Source organism: Macaca thibetana, chromosome 7 (assembly GCF_024542745.1).
Source record: "Macaca thibetana thibetana isolate TM-01 chromosome 7, ASM2454274v1, whole genome shotgun sequence".
NCBI classification, from domain to species: Eukaryota; Metazoa; Chordata; class Mammalia; order Primates; family Cercopithecidae; genus Macaca; species Macaca thibetana.
This window is the reverse complement of record NC_065584.1, coordinates 33,129,996-33,157,142: the sequence shown is the minus strand read 5'-3', so window position 1 is coordinate 33,157,142 and position 27,147 is coordinate 33,129,996. Positions and strand designations below refer to the sequence as shown.

Below are 27,147 nucleotides of genomic sequence, written 5' to 3'. Positions count from 1 at the left end.
CATCTAGAGTCTGGTATGGGAGACAGGGTGGACTGTTGCTCTAGACTCAATGTGACAGGATACACAAAAGATCTTAGGTAAAAAGTACACTGGTTGACAGGCTCCTGGCATTAACTAGGAAAGCTTGGCTGTTGATAACTGTATTCCTGATCCATCACTGTCCCCTGGTGGTTTTCCTGGGAAACTCACAGGCCAAAGAAATCCAAGGGTCTAGTGAAATTAGTGGGATGAAAAGAACTGGATCAAATCAATTACTTGCCCACAAGCACTTGGTATGAATGTTCCCTCCTTTTGCCCTAACAATGGATGACCTGAGGTCCATGTTACTCAACTCAACTGTGAATGGGGTTGTAATCCCTGTGCCACCTAAGAGCTGACTGCTAGTATACTGACTCAAAATAGGTGGCAGGTGGCAAAATATATGCCCATGATTATACTTGTACTTTAAGAGTAGGAAACTCCAAGATCTAATTAATTTCGCCACTACTTGCTACAACTTCACATTTCATTTTTAAGTTTCTAGGCTTTCTTCACGGCAGAGGGTTCCCAAAAGATCACCATGCCTCATCCTAACCTGTAATCCCTAACCCCTACCTGCCCTCCCCACCAAATTCAGTTCCTTCAACCTTTCAGGCATTATTATTCAACTAGGTGATTTCTACTTTCACTGCTTCTTTCAAGCATGCTTGGTGGTATAAGATTGTGTCAAACAAAGCAAAACAAAGGCATTTTATATAAAATAGATATGGTCTTACTGGACAAAAAGGAGGAAAAAGAGTTTCTGAAAAAGTCATGTCTTCAGCGCACTCTGGGACCATGGAACTGGGGGTCTGCCTGCCATGGTTTTAGCAGAACGTACTCTGAAAGGAGCAGGAGGAGACCACAGCCCACATGCAGAAGACAAGACAAACGAGTTTTTATTTATTCAAGGGTACATTTCCAGGTGTAGAAAGAGGCCACAAGTTAATATTGCTAAAAAAAAATTAAACCTCTGCTAACCAAGTCTGCATTTAATGAAAACCGCCTAAGAAAGAAAAAGAGACATGAGACAACCACTGAGAACCAGCCACCCGGAGCTGAGTTTCTGCCACAGAGCACCTCCTCTTCAACGAATCACTGGATACCATTGGAGAGCAAGTCACTGTTGTTGAAGCAGCAGAGCTGGAGGCGCTGTCAAGAGTCAGCAGACTCGTTGGCCAGATGCACCGAACTCAATGAGGCACTTAGAGATGAGAAACCTGTGGATGTAATGTCCCAGCTCAGTGGAAGTGGTTTGGAACCTTTCGTCCACTGTGAGGGCAATAACCCTAGGGCAAGTTATCAGACATTCCTAAGCAACCTCCTTCAGGTCCTGTCTGGCTGGACCTTCCTTATTCCAACAGAAAAAAAAACCAATGAAGATAGTTAAATCAGTCCCTACAGTCTCACTCTCTCTCCTTTCCTTCGACCTTTTTTTTACAAAGGATATTACAAAGGCAAGAGTTCTGAGTTCTCAGGAAATAGGTCCTTAGATGCTTTTAGAGGTTGAGAGGCATAAAACAGCAGTCTTGAAATTCCTTTTATCTTATGGCACTGATTTAGTTTCAGTCTGATTTCTCCTCCACTTCTTTCTTCCCTCCACCCATGCCCTCTCACCCCCAAATAGACTTACGATCTGTACTGGGATTTCCCAGCAGAAGAGACTTTGGTTTTTGTCATCTTGAAGTTGCCACTCCACCACCAATTTTATCTGGAGAAAGAGAAAAATAACTGAGAAAAACGAAATAGGACCTGACCTCTATCCATAATTGGCTTAACTATGAATCCTGGAGGTACAGTAGCAAACTTCCTAACTCCTCATACTTTTTTCTTTTTTTTCTTCTTTTATTATACTTTAAGTTCTAGGGTACATGTGCACAACATGCAGGTTTGTTACATATGTATACATGTGCCATGTTGGTGTGCTGCACCCATTAACTCGTCATTTACATTAGGTATATCTCTAATGCTATCCCTCCCCCCACCCCCTCCCCACAATAGGACCCAGTGTGTGATGCTCCCCTTCTTGTGTCCAAGTGATCTCATTGTTCAATTCCCACCTATGAGTGAGAACATGAGGTATTTGGTTTCCTGTTCTTGCGATAGTTTGCTGAGAATGATGGTTTCCAGCTGCATCCATGTCCCTACAAAGGACTCGAACTCATCCTTTTTTACTTTTTTTCTTAAATCACGAGGGCTGCTTAGCATGTGGGCACAGTTTATGGCCTTAAGAGAGTGAACTAAGTTATACTTGTGATTTGATGCTAGCAGCACCACATACTAACTTGGTTAATTTATCAAATGTAATTTCTAAAGCATTCTTTTCTCTCTTAGATCAATGGCACATAAATGAAGTGATATGGTTTGGTTATTTGTCCCTTTGAAATTTCATGTTGAAATGTGACCTCCAATGTTGGAGGTGGGCCTAGTAGAGGTATTAGATCATGGAGAAAGATCCCTCATGAATGGCTTAGCACCATCCCCTTGGTGATGAGTGAGTTCTCACTGATTTCACACGAGATCTGGCTGTTTAACAGAATCTGGGACCTCCCCCTTCTCTTTCTTGCTCCTGTGCTGGCCATGTGACACGCTGGCTCCCCTTTGCCTTCTGTCATAACAGTAAGCTTCCTGAAGCCTCATCAGAAGCAGGTGCGGGCACTATGCTTCATGTACAGCTTGCCGAACCGTGAGCTGATCAAACCTCTTTTCAAGTTACCCAGTCTTAGGTATTCCTTTATAACAATGCAAATGGACTAACACATGAAGGCTTACATGAATAATTTCACATTTAAGCAATTTCTCATGTATTTGGCAATCTGATCCAGCTTTTTCTCAATGTAACCATGAAGAGCAGAGAGTAAAAAAAAATTTAGATTCTTAAGTATAAGGAAACATTCTTGTTAGCTAGAAATGGAAATGTCAAAGTGCAAAGGATGGCCCAGAGAAGTCTGTAGCTGTATGAATAATTTCAAGGATGACAACCTTTTGTAGCAATATACTTTCAGTTAACGCCCTTAATCTGCTTTCTAATAATGTACTTCATCAGAAATCCCTGCCTTGACTTGTTACACTCATATCATGTGAGCAGTCCCTTCCAATTCTTAATAACTCACTCACACTTTGCAGGTCCTTTCTTATATGGACATTGGCTTACTTGTCACTTGTTACTACCTCTCTTTTGTACTCTAATGTTTCTTTGCAATGGAACATGTGAGTGGAAATGATATTTAGGTTCTTGAAACTTGCTTTGTGAGTTTTTCCAGACTAGTATACATTAACTACTGCTTCATTTAGTGCTTAAACAGTTTGAGCTATTTTTCAAATTAAATGTAACTCATTTAACAGACAATAACTACCATATATTAAGTACCTACTATGTATCAGGCTCTGACTAGTCACTGCATACGTAACTGAGGTTCAAACATGCCCATGGTTATATGGATACTCTGCAAATTCATCTACTAATCTGTCCCTGACCTCTAGGGTCTCCAATAGCCCTTAAGCACAGACAACCTATATTTGAGTCTCTTTAGAATGTTCTTTAATTACTTACCTTTCCTAGAAAATAAATGGCCAGATATTGCTCCTGAGTTCTACTTGATTTCCTTTCAAGAAATGCGGCTCTTTTTCTTCATGGAAAAAGGCCATCCCTCCATTTCCTCCATTCTTATCAAGATACAGATCTTTAATGCAAGTCCACTGCAGCAGGATCTACCTTACGAGTGCTTGGTAGAAAAAGAGGTAGGTGCAGCAGGGATGGGTCGGAGGTGAAGGGGGGGATTGGAGGGGAGAAAGGAGAGTGGAAAAAGCTACCTCTCTGCTATGAAGCTAACAAACTACTACTCTCTTGTTTTGTTAAGAGATTAATGGATAAAGCAGGATTTTCTCATGACAATGTTAAGACAACTTGGATCTTTAACTATTTGGTACCTGGCTAAAATCTTTTAATATTGCACAGGCTTTGGAGTTATAAGACCCAGCTAGAAACCTGGGCTGTACTACTTCTTAGTGGAGTGAACTCTGTTCATATTGCATAACTTCAGAGGCTCAAATTTCTTCAGCTGTAAAATAGAGATAAGATCACCTCTACATAGGATGGTCATGAGAACCAAGTGAAATATTGTATATAAAAATGGCATCAGCCATTGCCATGTGGAGCTGCAGCAGGAGCCACAGCTGGGAGGAGGGAGGAGGGAGGAGGGAGGAGGGAGGACAAGGTGCTGGACCAGGGGAGTCGTCAGTATTTAAACAGATCACATCATGGGTGAGTACAAGTTAGTGGTCCTTGGTTCAGGAGGTGTTGGGAAGTCTGCTCTGATGGTTCAGTTTGTTCAGGGAATTTTTGTTGAAAAATATGACCCAATGATAGAAGATTCCTACAGAAAGCAAGTTGAAGTTGATTGCCAACAGTGTATGCTTAAAATCCTAGATACTGCAGGGATAGGGCAATTTACAGCAATGAGGGATTTGTATATGAAGAATGGCCAAGGTTTTGCACTAGTATATTCAGTCCACATTTGACTTACAGGACCTGAGGGAACAGATTTTACTGGTTAAGGACACAGAAGATGTTCCAATGATTTTGGTTGGCAATAAATGTGATCTGGAAGATGAGTGAGTAGTTGGCAAAGAACAGGGACAGAATTGAGCATGACAGTGATGGAACTGTGCCATTTTAGAATATTCTGCAAAGTCAAAGGTCAATGTTAATGAAATACTTTATGACCTGGTCAGACAGATAAATAGAAAAACACCATTGGAAAAGAAAAGGCCTAAAAAGAAATCATGCCTGCTGCTCTAGGCCCATAGTCAGCAGCAGCTCTTAGCTAGGTTACAAGAATGAAGAACTATTGCCTAATTGGAAAGTGCCAGCATTCCAGACTTCAAAAAATAAATCTGAAAAGGCTTCTCCTGTTTTATACATTATGTGAAGAATTTAGATCTTATATTGGTTTGCACAAGTTCCCTGGAGAAAAAAATTACTCTGTGTATATCTCTTGGAAAATAAGACATAACAGATGTGAAAATATACTTGACTCCAATATGATTATACAAAAGACCATGGATGCATTTCAAATGTTAGATATTGCTACTATAATCAAATGATTTCATATTGACCTTTTTATCATGATTCCTCCCTATGAAGCACTAAAAAGTTGAACCATCATACTTTGTAATGATATTGATTATGAAATGTCCCTTTTACCTCATTGCAGTAGATAACTTTTTGAGTCATTGACTTCATTTTGTATTTTAAAAATTATGGAATATCCTCTGTCATTATATTCTAATTAAAATTGTACATAATGCTTTGGAAAAAAATGGGTCTTTTATAGGAAAAACACTGGGATAACTGATTTCTATGGCTTTCAAAGCTAAAATATACAATGTACTAAACCAACTTTAATATTGCTTCTTGTGTTTTACTGTCAGATTAAATTACAGCTTTTATGTATGATTAAATTTTAGTACATTAAAAAACAAATGGCATCATTAGGTCCAGACTAACCATCAGGTCATAGTGAAAGAATGAAGAGACACAGAGAAAAAGATTTGCCCTACCTCCTGATGCCTAACACTCCCACCTATCTCCTTTCCCTCAGGCTTCCGCTTCTTCATCATAGAGATAAAGGGCCCTTTACCCGCGTCTCTGCTTCTTGCCCGCTGCTCTCAGAACTCTAATCCAGTCTCAAGGCCTCCCATGTCCTCAATAATGGTATCACTTACAGAGGGATATTCGCTTTTCACTGGTAGTTTATTCAGGTAGCTATAGGTCTTGTCTTTTTGGATGGGACAGTTAATTCCACTTTTACAACCATCAGGCTCAGGAATGGGAAAGGGAACTGGGACGCCCATCAGGATGCCATGCACCACGGCCTTGCTGCTTTTAGACTGAATATCTAAGAGGAAAAAAGAGAATCAGATGGTGAAGAAAACAACCTATTTTCAAACTCTAAATCAAAAATTCAGAAATAATCCCAAGTAACAGCATTCCTAGGGTCTATTTCTCTTGGCAGTGGTGCTTGGTACTAGCATGGTGCAAGCATTCACTCCAAACATAATTATGCAAAACAAAAGCAATCAGCAGAAGTTTTCTTTGCTCTTAACCTCGCTCTTCATGGCCCTTCATAGTTTCTTAGGAGAATCAGAGATACCTAGATAAATAACCTTATCTAACGAGGCAACTGATTTTTGGCAGTAAACTTTCTGTTTGCTATTTATATCAGCTTCTGTCCAAGTATATTGTGTGTCTTAAATGTCATGGTCTGTAACAACAGTGAAAGAGGTAACCCTTTAGTGGGGTAAGATTAGGCTGGATCACGGTAGCTCACACCTGTAATCCCAGCACTTTGGGAGGCTGAGGCAGGTGGATCATCTGAGGTCAGGAGTTTGAGACCAGCCTGGCCAACATGGAGAAACCCTGTCTCTACTAAAAATACAAAAATTAGCCGGGCGTGGTGGCGCACACCTGTCCTCCCAGCTACTCAGGAGGCTGAGGCAGGAGAATCGCTTGAGCCCAGGAGGCGGAGGTTGCAGTGCGCCAAGATCGCACCACTGCACTCCAGCCTGGGTGACAGAGCAAGACTCTGTCTAAAAAAAAAAAAAGGGAAAGAAATTGGGTAAGATTAGAAAGACATGCATTTCTTTTTTTTTTTTTTTTTTTTTTTTTTTTTTTTTTTTTTTTTTTGAGACGGAGTCTCGCTGTGTCGCCCAGGCTGGAGTGCAGTGGCCGGATCTCAGCTCACTGCAAGCTCTGCCTCCCGGGTTTTTACGCCATTCTCCTGCCTCAGCCTCCCGAGTAGCCGGGACTACAGGCGCCCGCCACCTCGCCCGGCTAGTTTTTTGTATTTTTTAGTAGAGACGGGGTTTCACCGTGTTAGCCAGGATGGTCTCGAACTCCTGACCTCGTGATCCGCCCATCTCGGCCTCCCAAAGTGCTGGGATTACAGGCTTGAGCCACCGCGCCCGGCCAGACATGCATTTCTTGATAAACTTTACCCTCCACATCACAAGCTAGTCAGGAGGAATAAAGTTATTACAAAATTAGGGCAATCAGACTTATGAGTTATTACGGTATTTTGGAGACCCAGAAAATTGGTTCTGTTTATTTCTGTCTGGGTTGGGGACGACTTGTTCAGAAGGCTTTTTTTTTTTAGGTTTGGAGCAATAGAGAGGCCAGGGTATAGTCCAGAGAGGAGACAGGGAGCTAGTACTTAGAGCTGTCTTCAGGCTTATGAACAAAAGATGACAGGAACTTTGAGGTTACTTATTAGACTGTCTAGTCTAGCTTCACAGGATAGAAAATGAGGAAGGGATTCAAGGAACATGCCCTGCTTAGCAATAAAAGATTTTAATTTGTCTAGATTCTTAAAAATCTCAATGTGATGTGGTATAAGAAAGCAACAAGTTCCAATGACATTTCTGGAATATTATTGGAGAAGAAAGCTCAGATTTCTTGGCTGTTTCTTGGGTTCCCAGTGGGTTCCCTAAATCTTAAGGAGGCTGTTAAGTATTAGTTGCACCTTTATTTTCAGGTGGGATGTAGACTTAATAGCTGAAAGGCATTACTGCTTAAAATAACACTTTGGAGGAGTTCCGAAGCTTGAAGAATTGGGGTCCATACTAATACTCTGCAGTCTGTAGCTAAACACAGCTGACATTCCCATCAAAGCCTGCGATGCAATATGGGCCAAGACAGGACAAGAAAAGTCAAGCTGTCTTCTCTAACCTGTGAACACATGGACATCTCCCTGTTTGCTTAAAGGGAGTCTAGGAGCCATGGACCTTGCATGAGAAGGGTGTCCAAGGGCACAGTGAACCCTAGCTTTGCACAAGGTGCAAAAGGAGTCATAAAATTCATGACTGCCAATTCCCTCCCCTCCATTCCCATGCTCATTCCAACACCTGATATTTACGTTATGCTTTAACATAAATTTGAGGTAAGAGCCACTTTTACGCACTGCTGGTAAAGGTGACATTGACGCTGTAAGACTGTCCTTTGCTCAGTTGGCAGGGCTGGGTGGGGCACGGGCTCACATTCACTTCCTTTATAACTCCATCCACAGAACCTGCAAAAGAAAAATGAATTGGAATAGGAGAAGAGGAGAAATAAGCCAGTTAGGCTGCCCACCACCTAATGGGAAGGTGCTCTGCTCTCCCATTTAGGGTCAACTCATTCTCCTCGGACTGTTTCCCAGGATGGAATCTTTAAGAATAATGCCCAGTTAGAAGTCAGAATCTTGATTCACCTTGCAGATAAAATCATAGCCTCTAATTCAGATGATAAGAAACTAGTTGGTTTTTTGACCAAGAGAAAGTTAATATTTGTCAAACTAAATAATATCAAGACCATATCCATAAATGATCATAGCAAAGGGATTAAACTTCAATCAGCGAAATTCCAAACTTTCCTAGAGTCTTGTCTTGCATTCAGAATGGTAAGGGTCACAGTTTAAACTTAAACCTTGAAGACGTTTGCTTCAACCTTCCTTTGGATTAAAATATTCTTATTTTCCCTTTCTTTTTCTAGCATATAGATTAGCAAGTACATTTGATGAAAGTTGTTCACTACAGGAAAAACTGCATTTTTTTTCTTTTTTTTGAGATGGAGTCTTGCTCTGTCACCAGACTGGAATGCAGTGGCACAATCTCAGCTCACTGTACCCTCTGCCCCTCGGGAAGGACACCCCAAGGAAATTCGCATCTGATAACTACTTGAGGACTCTGGATGAAGGTCCAGCTCAAACTCAACTTTTCAGGTTTCTTAATTCAGCATCACCTCTTTGCCCCTCACCATGATTCTCTTTCTATCGTAGAGGTTCAACCCCTATATCCTATGTGATTTTCAGTGATGAAGTACCTTCTATCCACATTTTGTACCCTTTCTCCTAAACTCCTGGTAAATCCTTTGCCCAGTATTTTGTCTTCTTGGAATCCCTTCATTCTTTCACCCCAACTTGACTTCCTAGAGAAACAAGCAGTACTATTAAAGGTATAGGTAAAACATTAAAAAGTATCAGAATATCAGTCTTGACTTTTAAAATTAGGCTAATTCAAGGCTGGGCATGGTGGCTCATGCCTGTAATCCCAGCACTTTGGGAGGCCGAGGCAGGAGGATCACAAGGTTAGGAGTTCGAGACCAGCCTGACCAACAGTGAAACCTCATCTCTAATAAAAATACAAAAATTAACCAGGTGTGGTGGTGTGCCCCTGTAGTCCCAGCTACTCAGGAGGCTGAGGCAGGAGAATCGCTTGAACCTGGGAGGCGGAGGTTGCAGTGAGTCGAGATTGTGCCATTGCACTCCAGCCTGGGTGACAGAGCAAGACTCCATCTCAAAAAATAAAATAAAATAAGACTGATTCCAGAAGCCTACTCACTTCCAAGTAAGCGGACTATGGAATTTAAGAGGAACTACTACTTAACACTGAACAGAGGAGTGACCCTAAACAGAAGAACCACCTACCATCTCTGAACTAGGAATGACCCTTAAGAGAGGAACCACCTCCCACTTCTGAATTGGGAACTGTACCATTTTCACTGCACTTCTGCAGTTTCTTCAATGATTTAGTCCTGTTCTTTAAGGCCCACTTATGAGTTATGAAATATTTTGGCTCCAAAAACAACATGAAGTACCTTAAATCTTGACTAAGGTTGTTAAGATCTGGATTTTTTCCAAGAATCAAGGGGATGAAGAGGAGTACAGAGGTTAAGGTCTTTATAGTTTCAATACAAGCTTAGGCACAAGTTAAACTTAACTCCAAATAGCACTGACTCACACAGCCAAGATGGCAGAAGTGCCAGCTGCATTAAAGAAGAATACTGCTACCTGAGTCTGGGTTTCATTTCCTCTGAAATATTAACTTGGCCTAGGTCTATATAGCTGCTGGGAATGATACACTTGCAAATACTGCATATGTTGAAAACATAAGGGTGAGACATAAGAAGGTAATAGAAAGAGTCAGATATAGGATTTATCCCTGGAAATCCTCAAAACAAATAGAAGTTTTTCAAAATTAAAAAGTTTAAAAAAAGAAATAGGATGCATCTGACTTGCCCATGTTGTTTCTAAGTAGTTTCAAAAACTGATTTTAAGCACACATCTGCAATCTACAGATGTATACTCAATTTTGGGAACCTGTGTTCTTAAAATAAGAATGTATGTGTGTGTGTGTGTGTGTGTGTATTTTAATCTCAGTCTAACCAAGGACAAAAGTACTTGTATACAATAAATGCTTGACCAAAAAAAGGTTTAAATAAAGTCTTTAAAAATTGCATTTCCTCCTGCCCCAGAGACTTGGCAGTTGAATGGGAGGGCATGCAAGTGAACTGCCTGGTAATGGTGCCTGTAACAGGGTAAGTTAAGTTCTGCCATTCAGCCATCATTGCTGAGAGGCAGACTCTGATGCCTGGGTTTGAAATCTCACTATCTCTGCTACTCACTGTATAGCCTCAAGGCAAGATACTTAACCTCTCTAGGGATAATAGAGTAGCTAAGCTAACACAAATACAGATCTTAGGTAAGTGTTTGGAACATAGTGATACATATATTTACTATTATTATCATATCTGGATTTAGTTCATGAGTTTAATCTAGAATAGCTGCTCCTGGGTATGTTAGCAAGTTCCCTTCTGACAGAAAAGCTGGGCCTCTCACCTCAAATATACTTCATGGATAGAAATTATGTTTCTAGCCAATAGGATGGACTCTTTCTGTCTCAAAAGTAGAATGCATGAAGACAGAGGCAAACTGCAGGTTGAGAGTACATTATCTGCTATGCAGTCAGTCACCAGATTAGCTCAATACTATAAAAGTATGATATGAACTGAGAAATCTAAGTAGATGTTCTTTGCTGCCTGTACCTGCCCTTGGGTGGAACAGTCTCTTTAACTCTATCATCACATTGACCAACACTGCTCCAGTTAGGTTGGTAAATAGTACCTTGCAGTCCTTTACCCCTCAGCTTGCTTCTCCATCATAGCCAAGTTCTCAAACTGCACACATTGTTAAGTATCCGAAGCAGTTTGAGAAGCACTCTCTTCCACTCCAACCCATTTTCGGTGAATAGGGGGAAAAAAAATCCTGAACTTCAATCAACAGTCTATTGAAAATCAATGTTAATGTTACGACTTTCAGTGTCCAGCTTCCACCTGCTTCTTTCAAGGCTGAGTCACATAATCTAGTAGGAAGTAAGTAAAGGGTAGTACTTATAGCTCTTTCATCCAGTTTTCTGATGACAAGAGGTTCTCAGACGTCCAGTATCAATAGAAGAAACTCCTCAGTTCTAACCAGCAAACATTACAAAACTAGTTTGCTTGGCCCCCTTTCTCACTTGAGGAAATTCCACGCCAGGCAAGGTGGGTGTAGAGTGGAACACAAACCTTTTGATGTGGGCACTGAAGTCTTTATATGATATTTCCCAATTCAAAAGTAAATTAAAAATCTGTAACTGAAACCCTTCTTCCCTTTAAAAACTTCTTCCCATAGGTGTACTCCTGAAGGGGTGGCCTGCCACTCTACACCTGTGGGCGTTTCTTGTTAGGTGGAAAGAGACTTGAGAAAAGAAATGAGACACGGTGAAGGTCAGCAGTAAGACATGTGAATAAAGATCTCTGTGACATAAGTTTAAGGAAAAGTGCTGTGCCTTGATATGCATATGTAAACATCTCTATAAACCTTTTTAGTGCATAAAGAGCAGCATTGCGCTAGCAAGCCCCACCTTTCGCCCTAAGGCGGTTTTCTCCTTTCTCACTAAACAGAACGTGGATTTTACACCGAGATGTTCCATTGCCCAGGGACGGGCAGGAGACAGATGCTTTTCTCTATCTCAACTGCCAAGAGGCCTTCTTTCCGGCCGGGCGCGGTGGCTCACGCCTGTAATCCCAGCACTTTGGGAGGCCGAGACGGGCGGATCACGAGGTCAGGAGATCGAGACCATCCTGGCTAACACGGTGAAACCCCGTCTCTACTAAAAAATACAAAAAACTAGCCGGGCGAGGTGGCGGGCGCCTATAGTCCCAGCTACTCGGGAGGCTGAGGCAGGAGAATGGCGTGAACCCGGGAGGCGGAGCTTGCAGTGAGCTGAGATCCGGCCACCGCACTCCAGCCTGGGTGACAGAGCGAGACTCCGTCTCAAAAAAAAAAAAAAAAAAAAAAAAAAAAAAAGAGGCCTTCTTTCCTCTTATACTAGTCCTCCTCAGCACAGACCCTTCACGAGTGTCAGGCTAGGGGACGATCAGGTCTTTCCCTTCCCATGAGGCCATATTTCAGACTATCACATGAGGAGAAACCTTGGACAATACCTAGCTTTCCTAGGCAGAGGTCCCTGCGACCTTTGGCAGTGTACGTGTCCCTGGGTACTTGAGATTAAGAGAATGGTGATAACTTTTAACCAGCAAGCTGCCTTCAGGCACCTTTTTAACAAACCACACCCTGCACAGCCCAAAATTCTTTAAACCTTGAGTCACCACAGCACATGTCTCTTGCAAGGACAAGGTTGGGGGTAGGGTCACAGATTAACAGCATCTCAAATACAAAACAAGATGGAGTCTCTTATGTCTACTTCTTTTTATATAGACACAGTAACGGTCTGATATCTTTCTTTTCCCCACATACTCCTGCTTTTTCAAATGAGTAGAATAATTTCTGGATTTATTTCCCTTCTTTTTTTTGGAAACCCAAAGTGGCTCACAAAGACCCACTGTTTCCTACCACTTACTGGGTGTGAGATCTTGGGCAAGTTACTCTATGTGCTTAACTTTCCTCATCTGTAAGACAGCTTGTGAGGATGGAATGAGTTATTTTATTTTATTTTATTGAGACAGAGTCTCGCTCTGTCGCCAGGCTGGAGTGCAGTGGCATCATCTTGGCTCACTGGAACCTCCACTTCCCGGGTTCAAGCGATTCTCCTGCCTCAGCCTCCCGAGTAGCTGGGACTACAGGTGCACGCTACCACACCCAGCTAATTTTTGTATTTTTAGTAGAGATGGGGTTTCATCATGTTGGCCAGGATGGTCTCGATCTCTTGACCTCATGATCCGTCCGCCTCGGCCTCCCAAAGTGCTGGGATTACAGGCGTGAGCCACCATGCCTGGCTGGAATGAATTATTAAAATTAATAGTGTCTTCATCCAAACGCAGGCTACTAAGTTTAATGGAGGGAAAGGCAGTAATTTGAAGCAATAATAGCTTTCAAGTGCCAGTCTCCTAAATCAATGGAATAGCATTTAAGTGTTAATCAGCCAGCAGTCTAATCCTTAATCAATCCTGTCCCCTAATCCTCAACTTTGCTTTTGTCAACATGAATTTTTATGACATAGGGGAAAAAGTATTCCATCTATGTTTTCAACACATTTCATTGAGCAGTTACTATTACCTGGTCACGGATGTAAAGCAGCACACTTATGAAACCACCCTTGCAAAAATCCTTAGGCAATTACGTCAGTGAAAGAGATGAGAACTCACCTATCCCATCTTCCTTCTAACCTCTAAACTGTTCATTCCTGGGTGTAGGCTGAACTAGTCTTGGAGAGGAATTTACAGTTCTGAAACTCTGAAACGAAATGGATAATAGCCCTTTCCTGAAAAACCCCTTCTTGCCTGGGGAGCAGTCTGCCTTTGTAGGACTAACAAATCAGCTACGAGTTTAGATATCACAGTTTAGGGGCCACGCAGCCTCTGGCTGCAAGAGTCTGAACCTCCCCAAATTGCTCATGGTAATAATATCACTATTGTAAAACCTAAGGTCAGTAGCTTGAGATATTCTGCAGATCCTGCATTCCGATGCAGCAAATGACACCACCCAGAGGTCAGCAAGAACTCACTTCGACCCCCTATGATTTTATCTTCAATCTGACCAGTCAGCACTCCCCACTTTCCGAGCCCATACCAGCCAAATTATCCTTAAAAACTCTGATCCCCGAGTGCTGGAGACCGATTTGAGTAACAATAAAACCCAGATCTGAATGCTGGGAGACTGATTTGAGTAACAATAAAAGCCCGGTCTCCCGCACAGCCAGCTCTGCGTGAAATACTCTTTTCGCCATTGCAAATCCCATCTTGATAAATCCGCTCTGTCTAGGCAGTGGGCAAGGTGAACCCATTGGGCGGTTACACTTAACTCTAGTTCCCCATTCTGCTGCGTGATTTTAGGTAGGCTACCCAACATCCCTGGAATTCAATGATTGATTATACGATCTCCGTGCTTCCTTTCCACTCACAGATCTTACAAAATCAGTTTCATGCCTCTTTCATTGACAGTTGTAGCCCTCTACCTCCACCTCTGAACAAATTTGCTCGAGTTCTGTTCCGACAATTCTATAGACTCGACTCAATGAAGGCACTCAGAATTTCCACCACCTGTTGTATTTTCCAACAAAGATTGCAACCACAGCGGCGAGAGGGAGTTATGTGTCACAAGCTGTGGTTAGAGACACAGTGAGATTTATACAAGAAAAAACTGATTAAGAATCACAAGATACCAAAGCCCAAAGGAAGTCCTATTTGTAACAATAAATGATGAAAAAGGGGAATTGACTTTTGACTTGTCAGCAAAAAGGAAATTAAAAGAAAAGCAAAGGGAGCTGGAAGGGGGAGGGCGGGATTCCAAGATACAAAGCATAAAAAAAAAGAAGTTCTGTGCTCCACCCCTCCACCAGCGCTGGATACAGCCCTTCTATTGTCAGCCCTACAAACTTTAGGAAACTTCAGTAAAAGGCCCACCTCCTGGAGTTCCCAGGAACCCCAAAACATGCGTTCTAAGAAAAAGACAAAGTTGTGTGCGATCGGGTTTCCTGGAGGCCGGCGCCTTCTCCCCGACCCAGACCACTCCAGTTAGGGTCCAAGGCTCAGCCTGGCCGCCCGAGGGATCCGCCCAGCCCAGCCCCGGGGGTCTCAGCGCGGGGATCCGGCGGGGGCTTCCGCAGAGGACGCGGGAACCTTGGGCGGGCCTGGGGCTCACCGCAGTCCTTGAACTGCACGGGTTCGGCCTGGGCGGCGGTGCTGAGCGCCAGGAGCAGGAATGTAGCGGCCAGGAAACGCATCGCGGATAACGAAGTTCCGATCTCTGGAAAGAAGCGGCGGCCGCCCGCGGTCACAAGACAAACCTGTGGGGGCGGGCCCGGGGAGGAGCCCAGTCAGGCGACCTGTCACCAGTAACCACGGCCGAGGCCCGCCCGCGCCCCGCCCCCGGCCCCGGGAGCCAACTCCAGCCCTCTCGGGCCCAGAAGCCTGCAGTCTCCGCCCATGCCGTCCCCTCAGAGGCCTGACCCGCCCAGACCCACCTCCGCCCCGCCCCACCTCACTCCTCCTCGCCCCACCTCACTCCTCCTCGCCCCGTTCCTTCCCTTTAGAGCACCTCCCCGGCTTCCTGGGTGCGTCCCCGCGGCTGCCGTCGGGAGCATTTCTAGCCAATCAGGCACCTTCTCCTCCCTCACTACCCAATAGGTATGTTGGGGGCGGGGCCTCCGTGAGGGCCCGGCCTCCTGTTCGTTCTCCCCGCCTCCCGAGGCTCCGGGTGAGAAACGGGGGAGACGCGCGGGGCGGAGCTTGTGGAGGAAGATGGCTGCCGCCCGGGGGTTGTCCCTAACGGCCGCGACGCAGAGAGCGGTCACTCCCTGGCCGAGGGGCAGGTATCAAGACTAGAAAGGCACCTGGAAAGGGTGTTTGGTTCTGCGCCTCTAGGACAAATGGGAAACCAAGGCCTGTGGGGGAGGTGAGGGTTTGGTGGGAGGCCGTCCAGGTGGGGGTCACCAGGTTTAGCGTGAGGCGCTCCAGGTCAAGGGTTGTCAGGTGCCCCTTCTGCCCCCGGGCTTACCCTCCCTTGCGCGCAGGCTCCTCGCGGCCTCCCTGGGACTCCAGGCGCGTCGGGAAGCGTCGTCCTCCAGCCCCGAGGCCGGCGAAGGGCAGATCCGCCTCACGGACAGCTGCGTCCAGGTAGAAGGCCGGTCGCGGGGCGGCGGTACCCAGGCGATTGGCGGGAGCAGCGGGAAGTGCTCTTCACTCAGCCCTTTAACTCCCGTTGCCCGCTATTCCTGATCCCCTTCCTGCATTTCAGAGGCTTCTGGAAATCACCGAGGGGTCAGAGTTCCTCAGGCTGCAGGTGGAAGGAGGTGGATGCTCCGGATTCCAATACAAATTTTCACTGGATACAGTTATCAACCCCGACGACAGGCAAGGAGGAAGGGATGGGTTCCCAAAGGAGGTACAGGAGGGATAAAAGTGTGTATAGTTTAAGGTGCACTTTTATTCCAAATTTAAAGGGTTTACTTGGGATGGTTAACACCGCCCGTCTCACAGTGAGGATGCCGTGAAGGTTTGTTGTCCTGAATCAAAATAACTAAGTTATAGGAGCAAAATTGGCCTGCCCAGGTCCATTGGGTAGTCGGTAGAAAGTCAGGCCGGATTAGATTCCAGGCTTAAGTCCCTACACTTTTCGCAGTATTTATTCCATTGAATCATTTTTGCCTAAAAGAAAATCAGCACGTGTTAAAGGTAATCGGGAAGCTCCCTCTGTACTTTAGAAAACAGACGGTGTGCACCTCTGGGCTCAGGGGGTGTCTTTTTTGTGTTTGTGATACTCGTTAATGCTTTCCTCCTGTCTTTTCAGGGTATTTGAACAGGGTGGGGCAAGAGTGGTGGTTGACTCTGATAGCTTGGCCTTCGTGAAAGGGGCCCAGGTGGACTTCAGCCAAGAACTGATCCGAAGCTCATTTCAAGTGTTGAACAATCCTCAAGCACAGCAAGGCTGCTCCTGTGGGTCTTCCTTCTCTATCAAACTTTGATGCGATGACTGGTGACTCTGAGATTGTCACCAGTTGTACCAATTTGAAGAACCTGGAATTAGTAGAATTCTAGAGGTTTCCTTCTAATCATGTCCCTCTCAATTTTATTTCCCACAGTCCAGGAGTGTTGTGTTTTGCCACTATTATTTTCAGAACGTGAAGATTTTGGCTTAATTTTTCCCTCCAACTCCCCTCAGTGCTAAGGCTGAGCCTCCAGATGCTGTTACCTCAGATTTAATCACTGGTTGGAACTCCGTATAATCTGTAGAGCTTCCATGGCTCTAAAATTTGGAATTAAATTATCTGGCCTTAAGAGCTGCTTGTATATATGTGGATAGCTATGTATAAAAGCTTCATTTTAAAGAAAGTTCTTATTGTGTTGTGGATCAGGATCACAGGTTGGGTAGCTTGGACACCGTTATTAGAGGATGAGAAAAGTAAATGAAATGTTCTCTTTTTCATTTTACCCTGCCAGTATGTGCTATTTTTCTTTATTGTCTATGCAGCCCATTCGCCACTTCCTATTTGATGGGACAGATACATTTTACTCTCATACTCGTGGATCTGCTAGGAGTCATAAAACCAAGAGCCCATTGCCCAGAAAACTTGGACCAAACCCTCACTGATACTGAATTGTTTCAAAAATAGCCTCCCTACTCATAGAGACATTTTAAGATTCTGTGACAATTTAATGACTGAATCTTTTTTAGGATATGTTGCTTCACCTGTCTTCTGTTGTAAAATGGCTCTGGTCTCATGCACAGCAGGAAGTGATCTCTTTATCGTTATAGGTAATAGATTCTTAGGAACCTTTTTTTAGATTGGATTGCCAGATGAAATGTAGGATGCCCAGTTAAATTTGGATTTCAGATAATTAATTTTTTAGAGTGCCTATGTCTCAAATATTGCATATACTAAAAATTACTATTTGAAATTCAAAATTAGGCATCCTATATTTTTATTTGCTGACCTTGGCAACTCTAGGGTCACCAAACAGCTTTTGAAATCACAAATTCTAGTGAATTAAAGTACTTGTGTAGGTGTCGCACTTAAATAGGCTTTGGAACTTGAAATAATCCTATTACAGTGCTGCGGAGCTATGTGGACAGACAGTGAAAGAAAAACCATCCATCACCATCACTGCACCGAATGATTTATTAATACTGATGTTGGAGAAACTACAAGTTGATTCTGGAAGAGTTACTGGTTAAATCCATCTTTTGCTTGGGAGCCTCGAAGTTTGTTACAGCAAAGACTTGCATTTCTGCACTGGATTGGAATTAAGGTCATTTAGTCAGAATTTACTGTTTAAAAAAATGGAAATAGAGTTTAGAAAATATCTGAGACAGAAACTTAGATACATTTCCAACATGGCAAAACCTAGGAGTTAGAGAAAACAAACCTATCATGCAGTTAGAGGAGAGACGGGACACTCAGAAACCTGAGTACGTTTCTTAGAGCTGATGGAAGGAGGCAGAAAGCAGCATACCATAGGAGCATCTGTGTGCACACATGACCAAGACAGTGCTGCCAGTACCTGCCTCTGATAGGGTTTCAGTTCGGACTACCTGTCCGTTCATCCTCCTCAAAAAGATTTTGCTACATTTTAAACATTAGAATCTATTCTTTAAGAATATTTTTGTGGGTTATTTATTGATCTGGTGGTTTTTAAAATTCTTGAGCACAAGCAGAACAGCTTTTGTTTCTAAATCAATCGATTAAGTTACAGTGGTCCACTAGGCAGAAACAGAGTCCCTTAGAATGCAGAAGCTTATATGTGAGTATCTACTGTTAATGGGAGAATTGGAATTTTATGTTTAGAAAAAGGCAGATATGGGGCTGGGCATGGTGGCTCACGCCTGTAATCCCAGCACTTTGGGAGGCCAAGGCAGGCGGATCACCTGAGGTCAGGAGTTTGAGACCAGCCTGGGCAACATGGTGAAACCCCATCTCTACTAAAGATACAAAATTTAACTAGGTGGCAGATACCTGTAATCCCAGCTACTCGGGAGACTGAGGTAGGAGAATCACTTGAACCCGGGAGGCAGAGGTTGCAGTGAGCCAAGATTGCACCACTGGACTCCAGCCTGGACGGCAGAGTGAGACTCCATCTCAAACAAACAAAAAAGGCGGATTTGGGAAAAATCATGTTACTTCACTCTGAGAAAGCTTCATGGGGAAACCAGAAGTGGCAGCAATAAGTCTCCATTGGAGGGTGGTGACTTAAGAACACAGAGCATGGGGGAATGATAGCATCGGGGCCACTGGGCAGTTTGTTGAGAATAAACAGTACACATGGTAAAATGGGTTTAGGATCTTCTGCAGGCCTTTTCTGACCAGATGTGTCTTCTTGGTGGCCCGTAAAAGCCAGTGGTCATTTTCACAAATTTTGCTCACTGCACATTCATTTAGGAAAACTTTGTACTCTTCCAGGTTCAGTTGGAAGATCTTATGCCTTCCCATTCTTTGGAGGGGAGTTGTCAAGGCCTATTTGTTGCAGAATTGGCATTAACTTTTATGCAAGCCAGTGCTGGGGCATCAGGTAAGAACCAAAGTCAAGGGAGCTCTAAATCTGCTTTATATTGTGAATGAACTTAATGTTGTTTTTCAAAGAGAAGGTCTCTTGGTCAATGCCCAGATCTTATTGTGGTACCATACTTCAGTTATGTGATGACAGTGACCAGTGGTATGTAAATTATGTGTCCCATCCACTCTTAGTTTCTTTTTTTTTTTTTTTTTTTTTTTTGAGACGGAGTCTAGCTCTGTTGCCCAGGCTGGAGTGCAGTGGCCGGATCTCAGCTCACTGCAAGCCCCGCCTCCCGGGTTCACGCCATTCTCCTGCCTCAGCCTCCCGAGTAGCTGGGAGTACAGGCGCCCGCCACCTCGCCCGGCTAATTTTTTTTGTATTTTAGTAGAGACGGGGTTTCACCGTGTTAGCCAGGATGGTCTCGATCTCCTGAACTCGTGATCCGCCCGTCTCGGCCTCCCAAAGTGCTGGGATTACAGGCTTGAGCCACCGTGCCCGGCCTTAGTTTCTTTTTTCTTTTTTCTTTTTTTTTTTTTTTTTTTGAGGCAGGGTCTCAATCTGTCTCCTAGGCTGGAGTGCAGAGGTGCAGCCTTTACCTCCCAGGCTCAAACAATCCTCCCACCTCAGCCCCTGCAAGTAGCTAGGACTACAGGCCATACCACCAAGCCCAGCTACTTTTTGTATTTTTTGTAGAGATGGGGTTTCACCATGTTGCACAGGAGTCTCGAACTCCTGGGCTCAAGCAATCCTCCTGCCTCAGCCTCCCAAAGTGCCAGTATTGCAGGTGCAAGCCACCCTGCCTGGCCCACCCATAGTTTCTTGGTATGAGAATGTTGACTGATTATAAGGAGTAGGAGAAAAGAAGTTGGGAAGTAAAAGATTAGGAAGGACTACTAAAGTAGGTGTTCAGGAAGACTCTTCTTTCTATAACTTCTGAGAATCGAGCTCTGTCCTTTTGTCATTTGTTATAAAGCATTAGAGTGCAGGGGTGGCATTTGGCAGGATCAACCTGGTATAGGGAAGTGGGCAGCGCTGATTATGATGGTACAGAAGCTAATGTTGTGCAGCCGGCTTTGGGCAGGGCCTAACACTGTTCACTGCATGTTTGTCTGAAAGGAAGGAATCTCTTCTATTTTTCTTCATATCTAGCACTGATGTTTATGATTGCTCTTTTAAAATCCATATCTGCCATTCTTCATAAAAATGCCACAGGGCTGCCTAACAGAAATTTGTGTTATGGAATTTTGACATAATTAGCACCTGGCTTTAGTTGTAAATTATAGTCAGATAAATATATAAAGAGAGGGAGCATTTAAGCAATCTGTGGCCAGCAACTGTATTTAAAAATATTTTATTTTTTTTGAATAGGTGATACATATGGTACAAAATTCAAAAGAATACAAAAGGAGATACAGTGAAAAGTCTCCCAATCCTGTACCTATCCACCCTGTCACCCTTCCCACAAACCACCATTGTTTCTAAGAATTTATCCTGCAGATATAATCCCATAAATTAATGTGAAATATGCACAAGAATATTCATTACAGCATTATTTATAGCAAAAGACAGAAAACAATGGAAATGTCTGTCAGTAAGGGACTGATTAAATAAATTAATGGTTTATCCATTCAATGGAATAGTATACAGCTATAAAATGAAATGAGGCAGCTCTACTTGCAAGTATAAAGCAAAAAAAAAAAAAAGCAAAGTGCAGAACAGCATGCATAGTATGTTATTTGTGTTTTAAACAAAGGAAATATGTACATATGCATGCAATATCTCAAGGTTGGGCAGGAAGGCGAAGATTGGAGTGTTGTGGGGGCAGTGGGAACAGCAGTTATGAAGGTGTAGTGCCAGCAGGATATATTTGGGGGATGGTAAGAAGTTCTCTGAATGGTGAGGTATAAGGCGAAGTGGCAAGGATGAGGTGAACAGACAACCGCTTCTCTTTCCCCATTCTTTAGACAGACAGTGTTATGTTACACGCTGTTATGCAACCCCCTTTTTCCCTTAATTTGTTTTGGATATCTTTCTTAAGGAATTTACAGCCACCTTTTTTAAGGGTTCCATAGCAATTGTTTCTAATCTTTTGCTATTACAAATGATGCAGTAATAACTTCTTACATGTCATTTTTTATCTGGTGAAAATATATCTGAAGGTTAAGTTCCTAGAAGTGGAAATTATTGGATCAAAGAATTAGTGCTTTTATAATTTTGAAGGGCATTGCCATATTGTCCTCTTCAATATGTACTTCTGGCAGCTATTATGAGAGTGCCTATTTCCCACATGCTTGCCAGCTAGGAGTCTTAACAAGCTTTTTGATATTTGCCAATCTGACAGTTTTAAAAAGGATCTCAGTATGATTTTAAGTTGCATTTCTTTTATTATGAGTGAAAGAATATTTTTACATGCGTAAGAGTGATTTAGTTTTGTCTGCTGAAAACATCTCAATTAGTATAGGGACATAGAGCAAATTCTTTAAGCTTTCTGTGTCTCAGTTTCCTCACCTGTAAATTGAGAATAAACAATAGTAAGTAGGATTATTGGATAATTAAATGAAATGTATGTATGGCACTCAGCACAGTGCCTGGCACATGGCAAGCATTCAATAAGTTATGTGATGGCTAATAATCAGAGGAGCAGGTAGGCTAGGGCAGATTAAATTAAGAAAGCAGCATTCACTTCCATGCTCCAGTCACATGGAGCCTTGTTCATTTACATTGCCATTCATCAGAGAAGTGCAAAGTCAGAGCTTTCCTTGTCTTTTAATAGTAAAGAGTAATTTCCCATTGGAATCTATCATAGGCTATCAGCAGAGCTGGCCAGGGAGTAGGCACAGCCTCATCTCTAATATTTAGACTTAGCCAACATGGTAAAGAAATTTGATTTGATATGAAATAAAAACAAGAACCAGAAGAGACCAGATGTACATTTCTTTATTCCACCATGGTTCTGAACTCCCAGCTAGTTTGGGTTGGTGTGAGTCTCTGCTTGTAAACTCAGAGGAATGCCTGCCATCATTTTCTGAAGGGAAGGGGCAGGGGCTTCTGAGTAGAGGGGAAAAACAATATTGGAAATCTGGCTTCTTCTGAACAAGACCACACTAGAAAATAGACTTTTTACTTTTAGCACATCAAACTGGTTTTCACAAAAGGAGAGCCCAGAAGAGGTTTGTTTCCTGTAAGAAGCAGTGTTTATGTAACAGAGGTCTTTGTAGATGGGTACTCTATCCCGTGGCAGCCCTTGCTGCTGGTGCACAAGGGCTATCACTGGGCGGATTTTGAATGTTTACAGCTACTGAATATTTTCTTTAGACATATAAAGCCTTGGCTCCCCTTTCTTATCAACTCCACATATTTTTCATAATGTCCTCTTGCTGCTTTCGCCAGGTCTTTGTTCTTCATTTGTGTCTCTTACACTCAACAAGCTAATATCAGTCTTGCTTCTCTGAGTGAAGGGATCTTCTGCCACTCCTTGGGGTCAGAGAATGGGCTACAGGTTGGAGGTGTGGCAAAATCAGGGCCCAGAACAGATTGGCTGAGTGGTGGTGATGGTTCTTGGGAGGCGCTGGAGTCAGTCCCCAAGCTTCCCCAAATCCTTTCTTGCTCCACAGATTTTGAAGGACCTCCCTAGGGCAGATGTAGCCTCTGTCCCAGTTGTGGGATCATCAGGATGATGGTGGATTGTGGCTGGAAAGCGGTGTCTGCAGTGTGAGGCCACAGGGCCTTGCATGCTTGCACAGCTTGGGAGGGTGAATGACGGCCATCCTTTGTTAAACATCCAATAGCAAGGCCAGGAAAGGTGGTGGACAAGGCCTCATGCGGTGGCTGAAGCATTAAAGTGATTGGTGGTGCTTGAGCCAAGCAAGGGCATGGAGGCAGTGACCGAAGCTTACAGCCAGAGGCTAAGCTGGGAGAGATGAAAGCAGGCAAGGCTGATTGGGAACCTCTGGCCTGATGTCGCAGTGTCTTCCCAGCTAGGAAATCATCCTCAAGGCCCCTGCCTGTGACTGGAGGCCATTTCCAAGTAGTTGCCACACTGACCACTGACTGCTACTCCTTGGCAGTGCAGTGGGGGGGTCCTGCCTCGGCCACATATCCCGGGGAGCAGTGGCAGCGGTAGGAGCCCTCTGTGTTCTCGCAGTAACCGTGGACACAGAGCACAGCAGGCCCGTTCAAGTCATCACACTCAAAGGATGCCCCTGTGGAACTTTGAGGGTGGGGGCAGAAAGGATAATAAAATCTCATGGAAAGATGCTAGAACAAAAGGCAGTACTCTTGGGAAAAAAAAAAGTGTGTGTCACTTTAGATGGGGAGAGGTGCTCTGGGCTTTAAATGAGGGCTCCAGGGAGGCCGAGACTTGCTGCTTCCACAATGCCTGGCTCCTGCTGGGATTCGGTGGGTGGGGGAGTGTGTTGTTACATAGTTTTTGGGTTTGGACGTGGGGATGGGGTGAGGTGTTTTGTTTAAATCTTCACACTGTTTTTGGGAGTGGGGAACCATTGGTAGCAGAGGGGTCTCGCTCAACACAAAGCAAAAAGTCGACCAGATCTCCCTAACCCTCTTCACTCTCTAAGCACCCCTTCACCCCATGGAAAATGCCCCACCCTGCCCAGCGGTGTGGTCTTAGTTTGATGTGATAGCTTTGCCTGTGGTGGATACTGTGTGCATTGCACAGTGCTAGGCCTGACTTCCTCATTAGACTCCAAGGCCTGAGTGTTTGGATCGCACCATTCACAAACCGAGTCATCACAGTAGGCCTTTAAAGTCCTTAGAAAACCTTAATCCACATTTCAGGTCAGAAGTGTGAATGCTGGGTGTCCTTAGAGCAGGTTCTTCTGCAGCAGCGAACCTGTAGGTGGCCCACAGGAAGGAGGGTTGGTTGGGATAGGGGCAGTCGAACTTTTTGTTTCCTGTGCTGTTTATGAGAGTTGTTAGGGTCGGACCTGGGCGTATGTACTTGTCTTGAGCGAGCTGTGAACGGGGACCTCTGGCTTTGCACAGCTGAGCATAGACCTCTGTCAGGGAGGAGGGAGAGAGGGAGCCGGGTTCCAGCTCCTGCCAGCTGAAGCCTGGTTGGCTTTGTCTCTGGGAGCATGCAAGGACTGGTACCCTCTGGGAGATCCTGGCAGCAATCCTCTCCCCACCTCTCCACTGCCCTACTTTGTCCCCAAACAGCAGGGATGGAAGACAGGGCCTGATTGCTCTGCTACTTCTTTCTAGATCCCCCTTCCAAGGTGAGGGCATCCCCCTCCCTGGAGCCTGGCCCAGCCCTGCAAGGTCTCCCCTTTGCTCCCCCTCACCAGAGCTCCTGGGGGGACACAGAGCACACTGCTGGCTCCAGGCCTCGCCGTCCTGGCAGCAGCATTCCGTGTAGGTGGTGCGGTGCCCACGCAGGGGTTCACTGCATACATCATTGGTGACTTTTTTCCAGCAGACGTCCATGTGGATGTCGTGATCAGGGAGGTCCTCTGGTGGCACAGGGCACGGAGGCACATGAGCCCCCCAGCCCAGGTCCCCTTCTCCTGCTGCCCCACGCTCAGGCCCACTCACCCGTGCTGCTGGTGCTGTTCATGCAGCGCTGCTGGCTGAGGTCCAGGGTGAGCGGGGGGCTGCAGAAGCAGTGGAAGGAGCCCTCCGTGTTGACGCACTCGCCATTCTCACAGGCCAGGTCCTGGCACTCATCATGATCTGGGGAGGCAGGAAAGGGTGGGGCGATGCCAAAGTGGCCTGTCCACCGGCCACCCTCAGGGAAGGGGGTTTTCCTATCACTGATAATGAAGAGTTAGTGCCCTGCCTCCCTCCCCTCAACCCAGCCCAGCCTGGAAGGCCCCTCCCTGGGGACAATCTCTGACAGCCCAGAGGTCCTTCACCTGGGACCAGCCTGCTGCAGTGGGCAGCCTCCCTAGGAAGGGAGACTCTCAGCAATAATGGGACTGGCTGGCAGGGGCTGGGTGGGCCATTATTCAGCTGTGGGCCTGGGGTGGGGCAGGGATCATGTGTGTCCTCACCCTCACACTTCCTGTGGGAAGCATCGTAGTGGAAGCCGGGATTGCACAGGCAGACATAGCCAGGCACAGTGTTGAGGCACCGGCCGTTCGGGCAGAGGCCAGGCCCGAATATCACACACTCATCCGCATCTGTGGAAGGGCAGAGCTGAGGTGAGAAGAAGGTGAGAGGCAGTATGAGGGGTACCTAGAGCAGGGAATCCAAAGCCAGGCTGGGTTTGAATCCCAGCTCTGCCACTTACTAGCTGGGTGGCTTTGAGCAAGTTGCTTAAGTTTGCCTTGCCTCTGGTTCCTACATGCTCCTTAACCTCTTAGAGTTGTAATAAGGATGAAAAGGTGTTAATATGTGTGAGGTGCTCAAAAAAGTGCATAGCGCGTAGCCAGCACCCAAGGAAGGCGATCTCTGTCTCCATCATTTCCTTCTCAGGACTACTTCAGGACTAGGATGCTGAGGGGCGCAGTACCTGGACCATCCTACTGTGAGTGTGGGTTCCCCAGAGTGTCCGGCCTCATCAGTGCGGCCAGGGAGATGAGCGCAGCCTCTGGCCTCCAGAGCAGTGCTCTCCACTCTGTCCCTGTGCCCACATGTGGCTGGGGGTGACAGTTAGTCAAGATATCATAGTTTGTTTCTGGAGAAACAAACTTGGGAGAGTAGGGAAACTGAGGTGAGGCTCATGTGGACACTCCAAGAGCAGCTTGGGTCAGAACTTCCAGCTAACATTCTGCAGGGAGTCAGCCCTGGGACAGAAAAGGTGGAGGCAACCTGGGAGGCCAGGGTTGGATGCAGAACTTCCCCAGGAACCCTGTGGAGGAGCAGGCTAGGGCCCATTGAGGTGAATGGAGTTTGGGGCAGAGGATGGAGCAGGTTACCTGTGTACATGGTCTGTCCAAACGTCCAGGCTCCTTCCACAGGAATGTAGCCTTTTCCACTCGGGCAGATCTCGCTGAATTCAGCTATGTAGAGAGGTGCTTCAGCTCAGAGCGGGGAGGGCCTTGCCCCCTTCCTCTCTGCCCTTCTTTCCGTGTCACCTTGCAGAGCTGACCCTTCGAGGATCTGGAACTCTTGGGCCTTACCTGAGTCCTCAGACGGGCAGAGGTCACAGGCTTCTCCCCAGCTAGCGCCCTGGGTGCAGCAGCATTCGGCCTGCGTGGTGTTCTGGCCCAGGACGCTGGAGCAGGGCGCGTGGCCATTCTGCCCAGAGTAGCAGTCCATGCGGGTGGGGGCCGGGGCATGGTCCCCCGTTGGGGCCTCAGGGATACTCTGACCTGTGCGTGACAGATGCTTATTACTGTCTGTTCATGACCCTCTGAGGGGTCAATAGTCCTTCACTTTATTTCTTAAATTTAACATTTGTGTAGCACTTTACAGTGGAAAAAATGCTGTTACCTGTATTACCTCACCGATGCTCTCGACAACCCTAAGAAGTGGCCTAATTATCATCTCAAGAAATTGAGGCTTAGAGAGGCTTGGGGTCTCACCTCCACTGTGTGATTAAACTATTAAGCAGTGTGGCAGGGATCTGACCCCAGTTCCTCCTCACCGAAGCCCCTGCTCTTTGCGGTACACCACCCCGCCTGTCTCCTGTGATGGGCTGCCCCCAGTCGCTGGCATGCCATATGGGCAGCCCTGTGGTCCATTCTGCTTCACAGGTACCCCAGCCCCTTCCACCCTTCCTTGTCTCCCTCACTTTCCCCCCAAGGCAGTGAAAGCCAGCTGAGTCCTAGTCCAGCCTGGCGTGAGAGGCTGAACCCAGTAGCTCTCGGGTGGGGTGGGAAGTGGGAAAGGGAGAGCCCAGTTTAGCTCAGCTTCAAGTC

The 27,147-nt window shown here is 45.3% G+C and overlaps 3 protein-coding genes and 1 pseudogene across 12 annotated transcripts in view; 2 read left to right on the top strand and 2 right to left on the bottom strand.

Moving 5' to 3' along the window:
* The window catches only part of ISCA2 (iron-sulfur cluster assembly 2), a 415,347-nt gene extending 398,183 nt beyond the window's left edge, over positions 1-17,164 (top strand). For 2 of the 5 annotated variants that reach the window (XM_050798910.1, XM_050798909.1), the window contains exons 2-5: positions 15,549-15,645; positions 15,847-15,949; positions 16,071-16,186; positions 16,623-17,164. In XM_050798910.1, coding sequence (XP_050654867.1) covers positions 15,575-15,645; positions 15,847-15,949; positions 16,071-16,186; positions 16,623-16,797 — 465 coding nt within the window. In that variant the 5' untranslated portion in view covers positions 15,549-15,574 and the 3' untranslated portion in view covers positions 16,798-17,164. The remainder of the gene's footprint in view (positions 1-15,548; positions 15,646-15,846; positions 15,950-16,070; positions 16,187-16,622) is intronic. The other 3 variants (XM_050798913.1, XM_050798912.1, XM_050798911.1) reach the window with 2 other exon arrangements.
* NPC2 (NPC intracellular cholesterol transporter 2) lies at positions 893-15,390 on the bottom strand. 6 transcript variants are annotated; one of them, XM_050798889.1, is made up of 6 exons: positions 15,372-15,390; positions 14,976-15,080; positions 7,980-8,087; positions 5,746-5,918; positions 1,652-1,729; positions 893-1,238 (listed from the first exon to the last, which is right to left on the bottom strand). In XM_050798889.1, exons 2-6 carry the CDS (start codon positions 15,055-15,057, stop codon positions 1,224-1,226), a joined length of 456 nt encoding a protein of 151 aa, XP_050654846.1. In that variant the 5' UTR covers positions 15,058-15,080; positions 15,372-15,390; the 3' UTR covers positions 893-1,223. The 6 variants fall into 6 exon arrangements, with proteins under 6 accessions (XP_050654846.1, XP_050654847.1, XP_050654842.1 ...); XM_050798890.1 differs by lacking the exon at positions 15,372-15,390 and having other exon boundaries at positions 14,976-15,227; XM_050798885.1 differs by lacking the exon at positions 893-1,238 and having other exon boundaries at positions 1,550-1,729.
* On the top strand, positions 4,240-4,819 carry LOC126959571 (ras-related protein Rap-1A-like; annotated as a pseudogene).
* Positions 17,165-20,659: 3,495 nt separating the features above from the next.
* The window catches only part of LTBP2 (latent transforming growth factor beta binding protein 2), a 114,555-nt gene continuing 108,067 nt past the window's right edge, over positions 20,660-27,147 (bottom strand). Inside the window, exons 29-35 of the mRNA XM_050798074.1 lie at positions 26,407-26,598; positions 26,203-26,286; positions 25,336-25,464; positions 24,878-25,015; positions 24,628-24,795; positions 24,078-24,342; positions 20,660-23,534 (exon numbers count right to left, since the gene is read on the bottom strand). Of these exons, the coding sequence (XP_050654031.1) occupies positions 23,378-23,534; positions 24,078-24,342; positions 24,628-24,795; positions 24,878-25,015; positions 25,336-25,464; positions 26,203-26,286; positions 26,407-26,598 (1,133 nt within the window). The 3' untranslated portion in view covers positions 20,660-23,377. The remainder of the gene's footprint in view (positions 23,535-24,077; positions 24,343-24,627; positions 24,796-24,877; positions 25,016-25,335; positions 25,465-26,202; positions 26,287-26,406; positions 26,599-27,147) is intronic.